This window comes from Salvelinus namaycush, chromosome 26 (assembly GCF_016432855.1).
Source record: "Salvelinus namaycush isolate Seneca chromosome 26, SaNama_1.0, whole genome shotgun sequence".
Lineage (NCBI taxonomy): Eukaryota > Metazoa > Chordata > Actinopteri > Salmoniformes > Salmonidae > Salvelinus > Salvelinus namaycush.
This window is the reverse complement of record NC_052332.1, coordinates 29,738,477-29,758,824: the sequence shown is the minus strand read 5'-3', so window position 1 is coordinate 29,758,824 and position 20,348 is coordinate 29,738,477. Positions and strand designations below refer to the sequence as shown.

Here is a 20,348-nt window from a genome sequence, read left to right as displayed (position 1 = left end):
TGCATAGCATATGTAATGTAAGCACCTGCAGATCTTTCCCAGAGCCCATTCATACAGCCTGCTACTGTACTGAACCGTACCGTATGTGCCAGCAGGTTATGGGAGCTCTCTCACTCTACATCGACATCTATCCTACTGTCATGTTATGTTTAACCTCTATGGAGTTGCCCAATTTCCTCTCTTTGTCAACTCTAGTCAACAGAGCCAAGCCTTTTTTCCTTAAATGACATGCTGAGACGACCTAGGCAGGGTGTGTAGTTAACATTTTTCAAACCTCCATTACGGAAAGATACCCACAATTCAAATACTGTAAAAACATCAAAGCAGACCAAATATTTAATAAACATGGGGACCGACCAGGGATATAATTCATTAATTACATTAGACCATTTATCTAAATCTTTTCCTTAGAAATGATCTGAAAATTCCCAACTATGCGTGACCCCTTTGAGAGAGGACCTTTGCGTGTACACACAAGAGTAGCATTGGAAACAAGCTTGAGGCTACACGTATAATAACATGAATGACAAAAAAGGCAGACAGGGGGGGTGAAGCTCCACCCTCTCTCCACCCTCTCCCAGTGCGAGATCTGACATGTGTAATTTAATTCAGAGAGCACACTGGAGAGGAGGTAATTTCTGTACACCAATATCCTCTAAACGTACACATGCCTGTCTGTCACAGTTTCAAGTGTGCACATCCACAATAGAGGTCAGGACCACTCAACTGACAGCCAATAGAGGTCAGGACCACTCGACTGACAGCACTGCAGCAAAACATATAGATCCTAACAGGACTTTAGAAATCGACTCACTTTACTAGTCAGTCAGAGAAGAAATGCATTTCAAAACCTAAGGATTAGCTTGTTGGCTACCATTTCTAATGACTGTATTGATTCCCTTGTGTTATTGCCCTACAGTGTAGATTGTGTACAGTAGAGACTGTTGAGCCACTGTAATATACATCTACCCTCTCCAGCATATATGGGCTAGTATTGCAATCCTCATCATGCTGTGAAGTTAGCTTTTTGAGGCCAAAACAGAACTAGAACATATAGAAGCATATAGAATCCCCTCCAGCCCTACACTCTCTCTCCGAACCTCATCCATCCACTTATCCATCCATCCCACTTCCCTCCTCCTATCAGGGCGTCTCCCCTACCCCAAAGATCTCATTGATGGCTCTACAGAAAGATGGACCCCCTCAGCCCCCCCAAGAGCACGTTGTCATGACAACAGCTGGGATTTGCTGCAACCCGACTAGAGCAAGTGGGCTGTCAGAGATATGGGTTTAGCAGCTGGAATGGTGCAGCCCTTCTCCACTTCTTCCCATGCAATATAATCCCCCCTTCGAAGCTGATTGGATAACTTTGTTTTGCGGGTGAGGTGAAACATCACCTTAGCTTAGTCAATAGTATCAAGGTGTTGCTGGTCCTTAGATGAGGTTGGTGAACTGATTGCTGAGATGGACTCTGTCTTCCCTAATACATGTATCCCTCAGTGAAGGCAATCACAGGCTTCACGTCTCATACCGTCACACAGGCCTTCCATCACATGCAGAACATACACGTACAGTCTATCAGTCTTCCCCTCCCTTCCCCATAACACGGTTATAATGTAATATTTTAGAGTGAATTGATCTGATTTTGTATTCCCATGGTATACAGGTAAGGTTTTTCTGTTAACATGTCATTGGACATGATACTATGGTCACATGTCATGTCCCATCAAATGTTTCCTGAATCTGAATGGAGTTGCCTGTGTTGAATGAAACATTAACATTGGACTGTGCTGCCATGTAGTGAGTACCAGAAGAAGTAACATCTAACATCCCTTATGATCAGGAAGATATATTTAATTAAATCATATATTCAAATCTATTAACTGGACGACTAATCTATACTTTCAAAACGATCTATGTTCTTGTGCTATAGACCCATCTGTCATGGTAATATAATGTTTCATTAGCTAAGTAGTGCACTATGTCTTAATCTGCCCTTAATGGATGGCCCAGAGATCCCATCTTGTCATTATGGCAGTGAGTTAAGTGGATATCTGGATTTGCATGCTCTAGTCTAGTCTAACTGCTTGCTGTTGTTTTGTCTGCTTGTCTTGTGTCTGTCTGTGGTGCTTGTTTGGATGTCTTGATGGTCTTAGCTTGTTGTCCAGCTCCGTCCTGTTACTGTAACTGTTACTCATGACTCACCATCCGTGTCTCAACTGTCCCATCAGTCCTGTCGCTCAATGCCCATACTGTGTATGTATATCTATTGTTTATCTATGTTGGAAGGTGTCTCTCCTAAACTGTTCTCCTCTTCTTTTTTTTTGTTTTTCCAACTGTCAACTTTCTGCAATGGCAGAGCATCTTGGGATTGAATTTATGGGTATGGAACAATCGTTTGATTCCCAGCTTGAGTAGAGCTGTGTTCTATATCTCCTTCTGTTCCGTTTGACATGCTTCCATTCCCTCTGCGAGGTTGACTCTAAAAAAAATGGTCTGATTGATTAACCAATCAATCAGTCAATCAACCTTAACAGTATCTCATTGGGCTGAAAAATGCACTGGTCATGCCCTGTGGAGCTGACCCTCCCTCTAACATTACCTGATCTGCAGCTGGACCAACCTCTAACATTACCTGATCTACAGCTGACCCTCCCTCTAACATTACCTGATCTACAGCTGACCCTCCCTCTAACATTACCTGATCTACAGCTGACCCTCCCTCTAACATTACCTGATCTACAGCTGGCCTTCACTCAAACATTACCTGATCTACAGCTGACCCTCCCTCTAACATTACCCGATCTACAGCTGACCCTCCCTCTAACATTACCTGATCTACAGCTGGCCCTCCCTCAAACATTACCTGATCTACAGCTGACCCTCCCTCTAACATTACCTGATCTACAGCTGACCCTCCCTCTAACATTACCTGATCTACAGCTGGCCCTCCCTCTAACATTACCTGATCTACATCTGGCCTTCACTCAAACATTACCTGATCTACAGCTGGCCTTCACTCTAACATTACCTGATCTACAGCTGACCCTCCCTCAAACATTACCTGATCTACAGCTGACCCTCCCTCAAACATTACCTGATCTACAGCTGGCCTTCACTCTAACATTACCTGATCTACAGCTGACCCTCCCTCTAACATTACCTGATCTACAGCTGACCCTCCCTCAAACATTACCTGATCTACAGCTGGCCATCACTCTAACATTACCTGATCTACAGCTGACCCTCCCTCTTACATTACCTGATCTACAGCTGGCCCTCCCTCTAACATTACCTGATCTACAGCTGGCCCTCCCTCTAACATTACCCGATCTACAGCTGGCCTTCACTCTAACATTACCTGATCTACAGCTGACCCTCACTCTAACATTACCTGATCTACAGCTGACCCTCCCTCTAACATTACCTGATCTACAGCTGGCCTTCACTCTAACATTACCTGATCTACAGCTGACCCTCACTCTAACATTACCTGATCTACAGCTGACCCTCCCTCTAACATTACCCGATCTACAGTTGACCCTCCCTCTAACATTACCTGATCTACAGCTGACCCTCCCTCTAACATTACCTGATCTACAGCTGGCCTTCACTCTAACATTACCTGATCTACAGCTGGCCCTCCCTCTAACATTACCTGATCTACAGCTGGCCTTCACTCTAACATTACCTGATCTACAGCGGGCCTTCACTCAAACATTACCTGATCTACAGCTGGCCTTCACTCAAACATTACCTGATCTACAGCTGACCCTCCCTCTAACATTACCTGATCTACAGCTGGCCTTCACTCTAACATTACCTGATCTGCAGCTGACCCTCACTCTAACATTACCTGATCTACAGCTGACCCTCCCTCTAACATTACCCGATCTACAGTTGACCCTCCCTCTAACATTACCTGATCTACAGCTGACCCTCCCTCTAACATTACCTGATCTACAGCTGGCCTTCACTCTAACATTACCTGATCTACAGCTGGCCCTCCCTCTAACATTACCTGATCTACAGCTGGCCTTCACTCTAACATTACCTGATCTACAGCTGGCCTTCACTCAAACATTACCTGATCTACAGCTGGCCTTCACTCAAACATTACCCGATCTACAGCTGACCCTCCCTCTAACATTACCTGATCTACAGCTGGCCTTCACTCTAACATTACCTGATCTACAGCGGGCCTTCACTCAAACATTACCTGATCTACAGCTGGCCTTCACTCTAACATTACCTGATCTACAGCTGACCCTCCCTCTAACATTACCTGATCTACAGCTGACCCTCCCTCTAACATTACCTGATCTACAGCTGGCCCTCACTCTAACATTACCTGATCTACAGCTGACCCTCCCTCTAACATTACCTGATCTACAGCTAGCCTTCACTCTAACATTACCTGATCTACAGCTGGCCTTCACTCTAACATTACCTGATCTACAGCTGGCCTTCACTCAAACATTACCTGATCTACAGCTGGCCCTCCCTCTAACATTACCTTATCTACAGTTGGCCTTCACTCTAACATTAGCATGGGTTCCCGATCTGCAGTCCTCATCACTACATGTACAGTATATTAGAACATCTCACAGGAGAGCAAGAGCAGTTTTCATCATAAACTTGTTTTAAGGGACTATAAACTGAAAGCTTGATTCATGGATTCCCCCTCCAGATTCCCCCTCAATCTATAATCTTCAGGAAGTAGATGCCCCATCCATCTATCCTCCCTTCAGGTAGTAGATTACCTGCCCATCTATCCTCTCTTCAGGGAGTAGATTCCCCTCCATCTATCCTCTCTTCAGATAGTAGATTCCACTCCATCTATCCTCTCTTCAGGTAGTAGATTCCACTCCATCTATCCTCTCTTCAGGTAGTAGATTCCACTCCATCTATCCTCTCTTCAGGTAGTAGATTCCACTCCATCTATCCTCTCTTCAGGTAGTAGATTCCATACCATCTTTCATCTCTTCAGGGAGTAGATTCCCCCCCCCCCCCCCCCCCATCAGTCCTCTCATCAGGTAATAGATACACACTCCATCTATCATCTCTTTAGGGAGTTGTCAGAGCCGTGTGTATAGGTGGCAGGGAAGTCAGGTGCAGGAGAGTTAAACTGAGTGTAAATGGAGACTTTTAATAAATGTCCACTTAACAATGCTCCAAACACGAAAATGTACATACATAAAATAAACATGGGTACGAGGACCCGTCGCGCACCTATACACCAATAAACAACAGTTGACATAAAACAATCCCTGACAAAGACATGAGGGGAAACAGAGGGTTAAATACACAAGAGGTAATGGATGGGATTGAAAACAGGTGTGTGGGAAGACAAGACAAAAGCAATGGAAAATGAAAAATGGATCGATGATGGCTAGAAGACCGGTGACGTCGACCGCCGAACACCGCCCGAACAAGGAGAGGCAACGACTTCGGCAGAAGTCGTGACAGTACCCCCCCCCCCCTGACGCGCGGCTCCAGCTGCGCGTCGACACCGGCCTCGGGGACGACCCGGAGGGCGAGGTGCAGGGCGATCCGGATGGAGGCGGTGGAATTCTTTTAACATGGAAGGATCTAAAACGTCCTCCACCGGAACCCAGCATCTCTCCTCCGGCCCGTACCCCTCCCAGTCCACGAGGTACTGAAGGCCCCTCGCCCGACGTCTCGAATCCAAAATGGATCGAACAGAGTACGCCTGGATCCCCTCGATGTCAAGAGGAGGCGGAGGAACTTCACACACTTCAGCCTCGTGGAGCGGGCCAGCCACCACCGGCCTGAGGAGAGACACATGGAACGAGGGGTTAATACGGTAATTAGTGGGCAGTTGTAACCTATAACATACCTCGTTCACTCTCCTCAGGACTTTAAACGGCCCCACAAACCGCGGACCCAGCTTCCGGCAGAGCAGGCGGAGGGGCAGGTTTCGGGTCGAGAGCCAGACCCTGTCCCCTGGTGCGAACACCGGGGCCTCACTGCGGCGACGGTCTGCGCCAATTTTCTGGCGCCTTATGGCGCGCTGAAGGTGGACGTGGGCTGCCTCCCAGGTTTCCTCAGCGCGCCAAAACCAATTGTCCACCGCAGGAGCCTCGGTCTGGCTCTGATGCCAAGGAGCCAGAACCGGCTGATACCCTAATACACATTGAAAAGGAGTGAGGTTAGTGGAGGAGTGACGTAGCGAGTTCTGGGCCATCTCTGCCCAGGGCACGAACTTCGCCCACTCCCCCGGCCGGTCCTGGCAATAGGACCGCAAAAACCTGCCCACATCCTGGTTAACTCTCTCCACCTGCCCATTACTCTCGGGGTGAAAACCTGAGGTAAGACTAACCGAGATCCCCAGACGTTCCATGAACGCCTTCCAGACCCTTGATGTGAACTGGGGACCCCGATCAGACACTATATCCTCAGGCACCCCATAGTGCCGGAAAACGTGTGTAAACAGGGCCTCTGCAGTTTGTAAGGCCGTTGGGAGACCGGGCAACGGGAGGAGACGACAGGACTTCGAAAACCGATCCACAACGACCAGGATCGTGGTGTAACCCTGTGAAGGTGGAAGATCAGTCAAAAAATCCACCGACAGGTGCGACCACGGCCGTTGAGGAACAGGTAAAGGTTGAAGCTTACCTCTGGGCAGGTGTCTAGGAGCCTTGCACTGGGCGCACACCGAGCAGGAGGAAACATAAATCCTCACGTCCTTGGCTAAAGTGGGCCACCAGTACCTCCCATCAAGACAGCGCATCGTCCGACCTATCCCAGGATGACCAGAGGAGGGTGACGTGTGAGCCCAATAGATCAATCGGTCGCGGACAGCAGACGGAACGTACAGACGACCAGCTGGACACTCAGGAGGAGAGGGCTCTGCACGTGACGCCCGCTCAATGTCCGCGTCCAGCTCCCACACTACTGGTGCCACCAAACACAAAGCTGGGAGTATGGGAGTGGGATCCATGGACCGCTCCTCTGTGTCATACAGCCGAGACAATGCGTCTGCCTTGACGTTCTGGGAGCCTGGTCTGTAAGTAAGGGTAAACACAAAACGAGTGAAAAACATGGCCCACCTTGCCTGGCGAGGATTCAGTCTCTTCGCCTGCCGGATGTACTCCAGATTGCGGTGGTCAGTCCAGATGAGAAAAGGGTGTTTAGCCCCCTCAAGCCAATGCCTCCACGCCTTCAAGGCTTGTACGACAGCTAACAGCTCCCGGTCCCCCACATCATAGTTTCGCTCCGCCGAGCTGAGCTTCTTCGAAAAGAAAGCACAGGGGCGAAGCTTCAGTGGCACACCCGAACGCTGAGAGAGCACTGCTCCTATCCCAGCTTCGGATGCGTCCACCTCCACTATGAATGGCAAAGAGGGATCCGGATGAGCCAACACAGGCACCGAGGTAAACAGAGTCTTCAGGTGTCCAAAAGCCCTGTTCGCCTCAGCCGACCACTGCAAGCGCACCGGGCCCCCCTTTAGCAGTGAGGTAATGGGAGCAGCCACCTGACCAAAACCCCGGATAAATCTCCGGTAGTAATTGGCAAACCCTAAAAAACGCTGCACCTCCTTTACCGTGGTTGGAGTCGGCCAATTACGCACGGCTGTAATGCGGTCGCTCTCCATTTCCACTCCTGAAGTGGAAATCCGATGCCCTAGGAAGGAGATGGATTGTTGGAAGAACAAGCATTTCTCAGCCTTGACATATAGATCATGCTCCAACAGGCGACCAAGCACCCTGCGCACCAGGGACACATGCTCGGCGCGTGTAGCGGAGTATATCAGAATATCATCGATATACACCACTACACCCTGCCCATGCAGGTCCCTGAAGATCTCATCTACAAATGATTGGAAGACTGATGGAGCATTCATCAACCCATATGGCATGACAAGGTACTCATAATGACCTGAGGTGGTGCTAAATGCTGTCTTCCACTCATCACCCTTCCGAATACGCACCAGATTGTACGCACTCCTGAGATCCAATTTTGTGAAGAAGCGTGCCCCGTTCATTAACTCAATAACTGTATTTATCAGAGGTAACGGGTAACTATATTTCACCGTGATTTTATTGAGACATCGATAATCAATGCACGGGCGTAAACCGCCATCCTTCTTCTTCACAAAAAAGAAACTCGAAGAGGCTGGTGAAATGGATGGCTGAATGAACCCCTGACGCAGGGATTCAGAGATATATGTATCCATAGCCACCGTCTCCGCTTGCGACAGGGGATACACGTGACTCCTGGGATATGCAGCGTCTACCAGGAGATCTATCGCACAATCCCCCCGTCGATGGGGTGGTAATTGAGTCGCCTTCTTTTTACAGAAGGCGAGAGCCAAATCGGCATATTCAGGGGGAATGCGCACGGTGGAGACCTGGTCTGGACTTTCCACCGTAGTAGCACCAACGGAAACCCCTAAACACCTACCTGAGCACTCTCGCGACCACCCTGTGAGAGCCCTCTGTGGCCAAGAAACAGTGGGGTTATGACAAGTTAACCAGGGTAGGCCTAGCACCACAGAATACGCAGGAGAATCAATAAGGAAAAGACTAATCTTCTCCTTGTGACCCTCCTGCGTTATCATACACAAAGGTGCGGTGACCTCCCTGATAAACCCTGAACCTAATGGTCGACTATCTAAGGCATGAATAGGGAAAGGGATATCCACAGAAACAATAGGGATCCCTAAACTATGAGCTAAATCTTTATTAATGAAATTCCCAGCTGCGCCTGAATCTACTAGCGCCTTATACTGGGAATGCAGGGAAAAATCCGGAAAAGTGACAGAGACAAACATTAGTGCGACAGAGGGCTCTGGATGAGAATGGTGCCTACTCACCTGGGGTGATGCCAGAGTGCCCTGCCTGCCTTCTCTATTCCCAGAGGAACCAACCCGGCACCGACCAGCAGTGTGATCTCTGCGACCATAGATGGTGCTCGAGACCCCCTCCGGTCTCCCTGCGCACCATCCCTCCCAATTCCATAGGTTCGGGAGAGAGGGTGCGGGAGGATGGAACAACCAGACCCCGATCTAGACGTCCACGAGTAGTCAGCATGTTGTCCAGCCTGATGGACATGTCCACCAGCTGATCGAAGTTGAGGGTGGTGTCTCTACAGGCCAGCTCCCGACGGACGTCCTCGCGTAGACTACAACGGTAATGGTCGATCAGGGCCCTGTCGCTCCATCCAGCGCCGGCAGCCAAGGTCCTAAACTCCAAGGCGAACTCCTGTGCACTCCTCGTCTCCTGCCTCAGATGATAGAGGAGCTCACCCGCCGCTCTGCCTTCGGATGGGTGGTCGAATACCTTCCGGAAATGGCGGATGAACTCCTCAAAATGGTCCAACGCTGCATACTCCTCTCTACGCACAGCGCTGGCCCACTCCAGGGCTTTCCCGGTGAGGCATGAGATGAGGGCATAACTCTTCTCACGGTCAGATGGTACTGGAGAGACCGTGGCCAGATATAAGTTCAGTTTTAGGAGAAAGCCCTGGCAGCTGGCAGTATCTCCATTGTATCCCGTGGGTAGGGATAAATGGATTTTGTTATCTTCAGGAGGAGGAAAAGCGTTCAACGGAAATACCGGTTGTGGTGGTAGAGGCGCTGGAAAAACTCCCTGTCTCTCCAAGCGATCCATATTCTGGACAATGCGATCCATGGCAGCGCTCAGACTGTCAATCTCCTCCGCTTGTTCCATGACGCGTTCCTCTAGCTCCATGAACGAAGTGTCTCCTCCTGCTGACTTCATAGCAAGGGTCAGGGATTCTGTCAGAGCCGTGTGTATAGGTGGCAGGGAAGTCAGGCGCAGGAGAGTTAAACTGAGTGTAAATGGAGACTTTTAATAAATGTCCACTTAACAATGCTCCAAACACGAAAATGTACATACATAAAATAAACATGGGTACGAGGACCCGTCGCGCACCTATACACCAATAAACAACAGTTGACATAAAACAATCCCTGACAAAGACATGAGGGGAAACAGAGGGTTAAATACACAAGAGGTAATGGATGGGATTGAAAACAGGTGTGTGGGAAGACAAGACAAAAGCAATGGAAAATGAAAAATGGATCGATGATGGCTAGAAGACCGGTGACGTCGACCGCCGAACACCGCCCGAACAAGGAGAGGCAACGACTTCGGCAGAAGTCGTGACAGGAGTAGATTCCCCCTCCATCTATCCTTCTTCGGGGAGTAAATTTCCCCTCCATCTATCCTCTCTTCAGTTAGCAGATTACCCCTCAATCTATCCTCTCTTCAGGGAGTACATTCCCCATCCATCTATCCTTTTTCAGGTAATAGATTTCCCCCAGCTATCCTCTCTTCAGGTTGTAGATTCCCCCTCCATCTATCCTCTCATCAGTGAGTATATCCACCTCCATCTATAATCTATTCAGAAAGTAGGTTCCACCTCCATCTATCCTCTCTTCAGATAGTAGATTTCCCCTCAATCTAACCTCTCTTCAGGTAGTAGATTCACCCTCCATCTATCCTCTCATCAGGTAGAAGATCCCCCCTCCATCTATCACTCTTCAGGTGGTAAGCCACCCCCTCCATATATCCTTTAATCAGGTAGTAGTTTACCACAACATCTAACATCTCTTCGGGGAATTGATTCCCCCTCCATCTATCCTTCTTCAGCTTTTAGATTCCCCCTCTATCTATCTTCTCTTCAGGAAGTAGATTCCCCCTCCATCTATGCTGTCTTCAGGTAGTTGATTCCCCCTCCATCTATCCTCTCTTCAGTAAACAGATTACCCCTCCTTCTATCCTCTCTCCATGGAGTAGATTTTTTAGGTATTAGTTTTCCACCTCCATCAATCCACTCTTCAGGGAGTAGATTCCCCCTCCATCTATCCTCTCTTCAGGGAGTAGATTCCCCCTCCATCTATCATCTCTTTAGATAGTAGATACCCCCTCCATCTATCCTCTCATCAGGTTGTAGATTCACCCTCCATCTATCCATCTTCAGGGAGTAGGTTTCCCTTTCCATCTATCATCTCTTCAGTAAACAGATTCCCCCTCCATCTATCCTCTCTTCAGGGAGTAGAATCCCCTTCCATCTAACCTTTTTTAGGGAGTAGATTCCCCCTCCATCAATCCACTCTTTAGTTTGTAGATTCCCCCTCCATCAATCCACTCTTTAGTTTGTAGATTCCCCCTCCATCAATCCACTCTTTAGTTTGTAGATTTCCCCTCCATCAATCCACTCTTTAGGGAGTAGATTCCCCCTCCATCTATCCTCTCTTCAGATAGTAGATTCCCCCTCTATCTATCCTCTCTTCAGATAGTAGATTCCCCTCCATCTTTCATCTCTTCGGGTAGTAGGTTTCCCCTCCATCTATCATCTCTTCAGTAAACAGATTACCCCTCCTTCTATCCTCTCTCCATGGAGTAGATTTTTTACAGGTATTAGTTTTCCACCTCCATCAATCCACTCTTCAGATTGTAGATTTCCCCTCCATCTATCCTCTCTTCAGGGAGTAGATTCCCCCTCCATCTATGCTCTCTTCAGTTAGTAGATTCCCCCTCCATCTATCTTCTCATCAGGTAGTACAATCACTCTCCATCTATCCTCTCATCAGGGAGTAGATTGCCCCTCCATCTATCCTCTCATCAGGGAGTAGATCCAACCTCCATCTTTCCTCTCTTCAGGTAGTAGCTTTCCCCTCAATCTATGCTCTCTTCAGGGAGTAGATTCCCTCTCAATCTATCCTCTCTTCAGCGAGTAGATTCCCCCTCCATCTATCCATTTTCAGGGAGTAGGTTTCCCCTCCCATCTATCCTCTCTTTGGTGAGTAGATTCCCCCTCCATCTATCCTCTCATCAGGGAGTAGATTCCCCATCTATCTATCCTTTTTCAGCTAGTAGATTTCCCCTCCATCTATCATTCTTCAGGTAGTAGACTCCCCCTCTATATATCCTTTCATCAGGTAGTAGTTTACCCCACCATCTGTCATCTCTTCACCGGAATAGATTCCCCTCCATCTATCCTTCTTCAGCGTGTAGATGACCCCTCCATCTATCCTCTCTTCAGGGAGTAGATTCCCCTCCATCTATCCTCTCTTCAGGGAACAAATTCCCCCTCCATCTATCCTTCTTCAGCGTGTAGAATCCCCATCTATCTATCCTCTCATCACGGAGTAGATACCCCCTCCAGCTATCCTCTCACCTCAGAGTAGATACCCCCTCCATCTATCCTCTCTTCAGGGATAGATTACCTCTCAATCTATCCTTCTTCAGGCAGTAGATTCTCCCTCAATCAATCCTCTCTTCTGTGAGTAGATTCCCCCTCCATCTTTACTCTCATCAGGTTGTAGATTCCCCCTCCATTTACCATTTCATCAGGGAGTAGATTCCCCCTCCATCTATTCTTGTTCAGATTGTAGATTCCACCTCAATGTGTCCCCTAGTCAGATAGAAGATTCCCCCTCCATCTATTCTTGTTCAGATTGTAGATTCCACCTCAATGTGTCCCCTAGTCAGATAGAAGATTCCCCCTCCATCTATTCTTGTTCAGATTGTAGATTCCACCTCAATGTGTCCCCTAGTCAGATAGAAGATTCCCCCTCCATCTATCTTCTCATCAGGTAGTAGATTCACCCTCCATCTATCATCTCTTCAGTTACTAGATTCCCCCTCCATCTACCCTCTCTTCAGGGACTAGATTCCCCCTCCATCTATCCACTCTTCAGCGAGTAGATTCCCCCTCCATCTATCCTCTCATCACGTAGTAGTTTCACCCTCCATCTATCCATCTTCAGGGAGTAGGTTTCCCCTTCCATCTATCCTCTCTTCGGTGAGTAGATTCCCAATCCATCTATCCTTTTTCAGCTAGTAGATTTCCCCTCCATCAATCCACTCTTCAGTTTGTAGATTCCCCCTCCATCTACCCTCTCTTCACAGAGTAGATTCCCCCTCCATCTATCCTCTCTTCAGTTAGTAGATTCCCCCTTCATCTATCCTCTCTTCACAGAGTAGATTCCCCCTCCATCTATCCTCTCCTCACAGAGTAGATTCCCCCTCCATCTATCCTCTCTTCAGTTAGTAGATTCCCCCTCCATCTATCCTCTCTTCAGGGAGTTGAATCCCCTCTGTCTATCCTCTCTTCAGGGAACAAATTCCCCCTCCATCTATCCTTCTTCAGGCAGTAGATTCTCCCTCAATCAATCCTCTCTTCTGTGAGTAGATTCCCCCTCCATCTTTACTCTCATCAGGTTGTAGATTCCCCCTCCATTTACCATTTCATCAGGTAGTAGATTCCCCCTCCATCTATCCTCTATTTAGGTAGTAGATTTCTCCTCCATCTTTCCTCTCTTCAGGGAATAGATTCCCCCTCCATCTACCCTCTCTTCACAGAGTAGATTCCCCCTCCATCTATCTTCTCATCAGGTAGTAGATTCACCCTCCATCTATCCGTCTTCAGGGAGTTGATTTCCCCTCCATCTATCCTCTCTTCAGGGAGTAGATTCCCCATCCATCTATCCTTTTTCAGGTAGTGGATTCCCCCTCCATCTATCCTCTCATCAGAGAGTAGATTTCCCTTCCATCTATCCTTCTTCAGTTGGTTGTTTCCCCCTCCATCTATCCTTCTTCAGGTGGTTGTTTCCCCATCCATCTATCCTTCTTCAGGTGGTTGTTTCCCCATCCATCTATCCTTCTTCAGTTGGTTGTTTCCCCCTCCATCTATCCTTCTTCAGGTGGTTGTTTCCCCCTCCATCTATCCTCTCATCAGGGAGTAGATCCCCCCTCCATCTATCATTCTTCAGGTAGTAGACTCCCCCTCCATATATCCTTTCATCAGGTAATAGTTTACCCCACCATCTATCATCTCTTCAGGGAATAGATACCCCCCCCCCCATCTATCCTTCTTCAGCGGGTAGATTCCCCCTCCATCTGTCCTCTCTTCACGGAGTATATTCCCCCTCCATCTGTCCTCTCTTCAGGGAGTATATTCCCCCTCCATCTGTCCTCTCTTCATGGAGTAGATAACCCATCCATCTATCCTCTCTTCAGGGAGTAGATTCCCCCTCCATCTGTCCTCTCTTCACGGAGTAGATAACCCATCCATCTATCCTCTCTTCAGGGAATAGATTCCCCCTCCATCTACCCTCTCTTCACAGAGTAGATTCCCCCTCCATCTATCTTCTCATCAGGTAGTAGATTCACCCTCCATCTATCCGTCTTCAGGGAGTTGATTTCCCCTCCATCTATCCTCTCTTCAGGGAGTAGATTCCCCATCCATCTATCCTTTTTCAGGTAGTGGATTCCCCCTCCATCTATCCTCTCATCAGAGAGTAGATTTCCCTTCCATCTATCCTTCTTCAGTTGGTTGTTTCCCCCTCCATCTATCCTTCTTCAGGTGGTTGTTTCCCCATCCATCTATCCTTCTTCAGGTGGTTGTTTCCCCATCCATCTATCCTTCTTCAGTTGGTTGTTTCCCCCTCCATCTATCCTTCTTCAGGTGGTTGTTTCCCCCTCCATCTATCCTCTCATCAGGGAGTAGATCCCCCCTCCATCTATCATTCTTCAGGTAGTAGACTCCCCCTCCATATATCCTTTCATCAGGTAATAGTTTACCCCACCATCTATCATCTCTTCAGGGAATAGATACCCCCCCCCCCATCTATCCTTCTTCAGCGGGTAGATTCCCCCTCCATCTGTCCTCTCTTCACGGAGTATATTCCCCCTCCATCTGTCCTCTCTTCAGGGAGTATATTCCCCCTCCATCTGTCCTCTCTTCATGGAGTAGATAACCCATCCATCTATCCTCTCTTCAGGGAGTAGATTCCCCCTCCATCTGTCCTCTCTTCACGGAGTAGATAACCCATCCATCTATCCTCTCTTCAGGGAGTAGATTTCCCCTCCATCTATCCTCTCATCAGGGAGTAGGTTCCCCCTCCATCTATCCTCTCTTCAGGGATTAGGTTCCCCCTCCATCTATCCTCTCATGAGGAGGTGTGGTGCCCGACTAGACTCTGACTCCCTCTGGAATCTTCTCTCTGGGGTTGATGACATCAGACTAATCTTCGTGAGCCTCCATGGCTCTACTGTTTACTTCAGAATAAACAGTCCTTAGTTTCATGTGATTCTGTTAGCACACACCAGGTTTGTGTTAACACTAGTGTGAATTTGATTACATTACTCAGGAAGAGTTGTATCACTTCTAATCCTTCCTTAGACACTGAAAACACACACATACACACACAAATTCACCTCTCTCTTTCTCTCTGTCTCTCTCTCTGTGTCTCTCTCTCTGTCTCTCTCAATCTCTCTCTCTCTCTTTCACTCTCTCTTGTATATATGCGCACACACACACACACACACACACACACACACACACACACACACACACACACACACACACACACACACACACACACACACACACACACACACACACACACACACACACACACACACACACACACACAAACTGTTCTGTAGTTCCTGTACTGTAATTTTAATTGACAGTGATGGTACATGGTTTAATAATACACCTATTAAAAAGCGTGAGCTGTACCATGTTTCAACTTGTATTAGCCAATGTCAGAATCCATTGCCGCATCATTGAGACACAGACAGGACCTCAGGATGAGTGCTGCAAATAGGACATCCCTGTTCCTCTCTATCAACCATAACCAGGCAGGATATTCCTCCAAGATTTGCTTTATGTTCTCCCCTCCTCTACCTCTGCCTCCTGTTAGCATGCTATGCCAGGTTTACAGTTGACTATCCCCCCACCCCACCCCAACATCCATGCTGCTCATCTTAACTGTGTCCTTCTCCTCATCCCCTCAACACTCCACCTGTAACCTCTAACATCTAACCTCTAACCTTTAACCTCTATCCTCCTCTCATTTGAAACCTCACTGTAGTTGTTTGTAAGTCAACCTGCTCTGTTCTACCTGTGTCCATCAATTACTTTACTTTGGTTGAAAACTGTCTGTAAAAGTAGAATGCATTGTGTGTCTAGACTATTTTTATTAAGTGACTGTGGTATGAGCATGTCATACCTTAATTAGAGCGTAAAGAAATAGTCTGTTCTTTAAGGACCTCCTTTCCCAAGAAATGTCCTGTGATACCGTAGTTTACTATTTCCTTATGAGACCTCACTGTACAAAATAGTCAAACTACATTCAGGTCAATTTGTGTGAGGCTCCGAGAATTTCAATATTGCCGTTTCCCGTCACTGTGGAAAATTCTTCATCACTAGATATCAACCAATATGGCTGAAATATTGCTATTTATATTAGCCATGGTGATTCATTTATAGTGTCATAAAACTGAGTTGCAACGATAGGCTGATGCAAAATAGCCCATGATGTTGCTGCTGCTGGTGAATGGAGGGAGTGGGTGAGAGTGAGGCAAACTCATATGGGAGGAGCTGTAAAAATGCAATACATTTTTATTACGTTATTTATCACAGGCCCACTACCTATTTCCCCGTGGCCTGCTCCCTCATTCCCTCCACTCTCCCCTTGTTAAGCCACGTCCTCCCCTCCTCACAGGAACATTTTTATGGGAAAGCAAAGAGGTTCAAAATCTGTTTTAGTAAATTATTTTTGTTGATCACAAAAACCAGAACTAACAATACATGTAATAACACAAGTTTAAAACATATTTTTTTGAATGTATTTGTTTTATAATTGAGGGCATTGAATGCAGAGCATGTTACAAGCCTGCAGGGACCCCTTACCTGCGCTTCTGCTTGTGTGAGTGCCTCTGTATAAAATGGTCTAGCAGAATAGACAGTGAGAGAATGAGCGGCCTCTGTGTAGCTGAGTGTTGATCTGATGGGCTTTCAGTCAGAAGAGACTCCTTGGATGAATGAGGCACTCCTACAATCAGAGTAGCAGATATGGGACAGCTTTTCTGTGCCGACCTGTTTTGGGCGGACCTCCATTTTAGATCGACACTTCTGTTACAGTGATCCGTACCAGTGACATGTGTTACAGTAAACCAAGCCCAGCCATTCACAACGAGCAACACACAATGCTGCAGTAATTATAACAAATGTAATCATCTACATTTCTAGTGAATGCTGTACAAATTCCCAGTTAATGCAAGTCATCTAAATTTAGACATTTCTAGCACATTTCTAGTGAATGCTTTTCCCCCAGGCATCTTGTTTGATTAAGGATGGTGAAACAATAATGATTCCAGTAATAACTATGAATATTTACTAGCGTCAACTGGCTTTGTGTGTGTGTGTGTGTGTGTGTGTGTGTGTGTGTGTGTGTGTGTGTGTGTGTGTGTGTGTGTGTGTGTGTGTGTGTGTGTGTGTGTGTGTGTGTGTGTGTGTGTGTGTGTGTGTGTGTGTGTGTGTGTGTGTGTCCACAGAAGCGGAAGAGCTCTACCAGAAAAGAGTCCTGACAATCACGGGGATCTGCGTGGCTCTGCTGGTGGTGGGCATTGTGTGTGTGGTGGCCTACTGCAAAACCAAGTAAGTCAGCCCAGGACAGTATAGGTCCGGCCAGGGCTGGTGTGTTAGATAGACCCTAGCATAGACTGTTGACTCAGCTATAAGAGTGACTGGGGTATTCTCCTCCACAGGAGACAGAGGAAGAAGATGCACAATCACCTACAGCAGAACATGTGTGCAGATCACCCAAACCGGAACCTAGCGAACGGACCCAATCACCCAGGACCTGGCCCTGAGGAGATACCCATGGTAGATGTGAGTGGCACATATCCATTGATTCCCTTACTGACTTTTCTGTCATCGATGAATGAATGAATGAATGGAAGGGTGAATGGGTTGTTTTCATCTGAGTTTCATAGGATACATTCTTTTACTTTCATTTAGTGGAGCATGAGTACTCTCTTGAAGGATAGCAATGTCACAGGTTAACTTCCAACAGTAACTAAACCTCTCCTTTCAGAACACACACATGGTCAATCAGTGGCGTTTCAAATATGTCAGGACAGATTTAACAACAGTCTTTGTGATAGTATTGTGTGTAAAGTTCAACATGATGATGGGCAGTTACACAATTCCCCTCCATACCATCTCTCCAACACTTTCCTCTGTGTGTTTTAGTACATCTCTAAGAATGTGCCTGCAACGGAGCGAGTCATAGGGCATGTACCAGAGGACTCGTTCCCCGGCAGCCATGCGTCTTCCAGATCTCACAACTCCTCTACCCATGCCCATTCATCCACTCACAGGTAACCCTTCAACATCCCCCTCACTACACACATCACAGGTACATTTTTTGACACACAGAAAAATACACACGGAACTACACACCGGACCATATCCTGGTTGAACCCTATGTTTTGGTCCTCTCTTGTCTCAGACACGAGGAGCGGACATGGAGCCTGGAGCGGACTGACAGTGTCCTCTCAGACTCACCAGGCATGATGTCGTCCTCCGTGGGGACCAGTAGGTGCAACAGTCCTGCGTGCATGGAGGCCAGGGCCAGGCGTGCCGCACACTGTGGCTCTACTGTGCCCCACCGGCCGGGCCTGCAGTACGAAGACTCGTTCGATTCGCTGGGGGACTCTCCACACAGCGACAGGTGGGAAGGGAACAGGCCCCTCTCTGTGGTTATGGCACTGGGGCATGTTCTAGTGCCCACCTTAGGAGGCCTTGTTTTACAGCTGGCTCTCTATTGGCCCCTGGAGGCCAGCGAGGGCACTTTGAAAGAGTCATGGGCAAATACTACTCTACCATAGCCAGACATGATGAGATAGGCCTACTGTAGGCAGTGGTGGAAAAATAACCCAACTGTCATACTTGAGTAAAAGTAAAAGATACAGCAATACAAAATTACTAAAGTAAAAGTGAAAGTCACCCAGTAAAATACCTTTACTTGAGTAAAAGTCTAAAAGTATTTGGTTTTAAATATACTTAAGTATCCAAAGTAAATGTAATTTCTAAAATATACTTAAGTATTAAAAGTAAAAGTAAAAGTATAAATAATTTCAAATTCCTAATAGTAAGCAAACCAGCCGGAACGATTCTCTTGTTTTTTTAATTTACGGATAGCCAGGGGCACACTCCAGCACTCAGACATAATTTACAATTCAAGCATTTGCGTTTAGTAAATCCACCAGATCAGAGGCAGTAGGGATGACAAGAGATTTTCTCTTTAAGAGTGTGAATTGGACAATTTTCCTGTCATCCTTAGCATTCAAATTGTAACTAGTACTTTTGGGTGTCAGGGAAAATGTATGGAGTAGAAAGTACATTATTTTCTTTAGGGAACGTAGTGAAGGAAAAGGAAAAGTTATCAAAAATAGTAAATAGTAAAGTAAAGTACACATACCACAAAAAACGACTTAAGTAGTACTTTAAAGTATTTTTACTTAAGTGTTTTACACCACTAACTGTAGGACAGGCAGGTCTTAAAATGTATACTGATCTTGTGTCATGTTCTGATAAAAGAAGGATAAGGTAGGTATATACAAGTTAAGTTAAATATCCAGTTGCTGTATTAAAGTTAAGAGTATTTTGAGGATAAAATCCGTCAGGAGAGAGCCCACAAGCAGCTGTATTTCTCAAGTGAAGAATCTGCTGTGTCAAGCTTACTGTACTGTACTGTACTCCCCTAAATCTGTATGGCAGCTAAACAGGAGGGTGGATACCGTAAGGACTTCATTAAGACAAGGAGAGTAGAACAAAAGATCTGATCTCTGGGGTGGAGCTCTAGCTAGCAGATCTCTTGTGTGGCTGTGGTTGTCAACTCTACTGTGATCTTCGCCCTGGGTTGCTGTGTGCCTAAAGATTGAGCACAGATGTTATTGTAGGGACACATCTTCATCTTCACCGGAGGTTTAGAGAAGTGTACATAACTTCTATTTAGTAATTTTAGCTGGAAACCAATGACCACAAACATTTCTAATTTAAACATGCACCATGCTGAAATGGCCATTTCCTGGTATGCAAAAATTCTAATAGTTCACTTAATTTCAGTTTATGTGACATAACAATCAAGTATAGTGTAGTAAAGAATCATTGTACCATCTAAACCACTGTGAAATATATTTTCCATCACCAAAAATATTGTATTGTCAGCTGTTTGAAGCTGGTGTACAAAACCCGAATATTAAAGATTCAAGTACGGAAAGCATAGAAATGACGTACATAGAACCGATTTACCGCTTCTTAGATTTGCTATAATTGCATTTCTATATGAATTTGGTCAGGTAGCCCAAAAAGGTACATATTGCAGATTTAAGATTTTTGTTTTAGAGTGTTTGAGTTAGTGAGAGTGAGCTCATCTATAAATGGCTACAGTAGGCTATAATGAACATTTGACTGAACAGTAGTGCCAGGCAACATCGCAGTGCTTAACTTAACAGGATTACAGTGGAACAGTGATTCACTTTATTTTAGATTTG

The 20,348-nt window shown here is 46.6% G+C and overlaps 1 protein-coding gene across 1 annotated transcript in view; it reads left to right on the top strand.

Annotated features, from left to right (window-relative positions):
• LOC120021050 (pro-neuregulin-2, membrane-bound isoform-like) overlaps nucleotides 1-20,348 on the top strand; it is a 42,877-nt gene that overhangs the window by 20,838 nt on the left and 1,691 nt on the right. Inside the window, exons 4-8 of the mRNA XM_038964699.1 lie at nucleotides 2,360-2,383; nucleotides 17,343-17,445; nucleotides 17,556-17,679; nucleotides 18,043-18,170; nucleotides 18,302-18,523. Of these exons, the coding sequence (XP_038820627.1) occupies nucleotides 2,360-2,383; nucleotides 17,343-17,445; nucleotides 17,556-17,679; nucleotides 18,043-18,170; nucleotides 18,302-18,523 (601 nt within the window). The remainder of the gene's footprint in view (nucleotides 1-2,359; nucleotides 2,384-17,342; nucleotides 17,446-17,555; nucleotides 17,680-18,042; nucleotides 18,171-18,301; nucleotides 18,524-20,348) is intronic.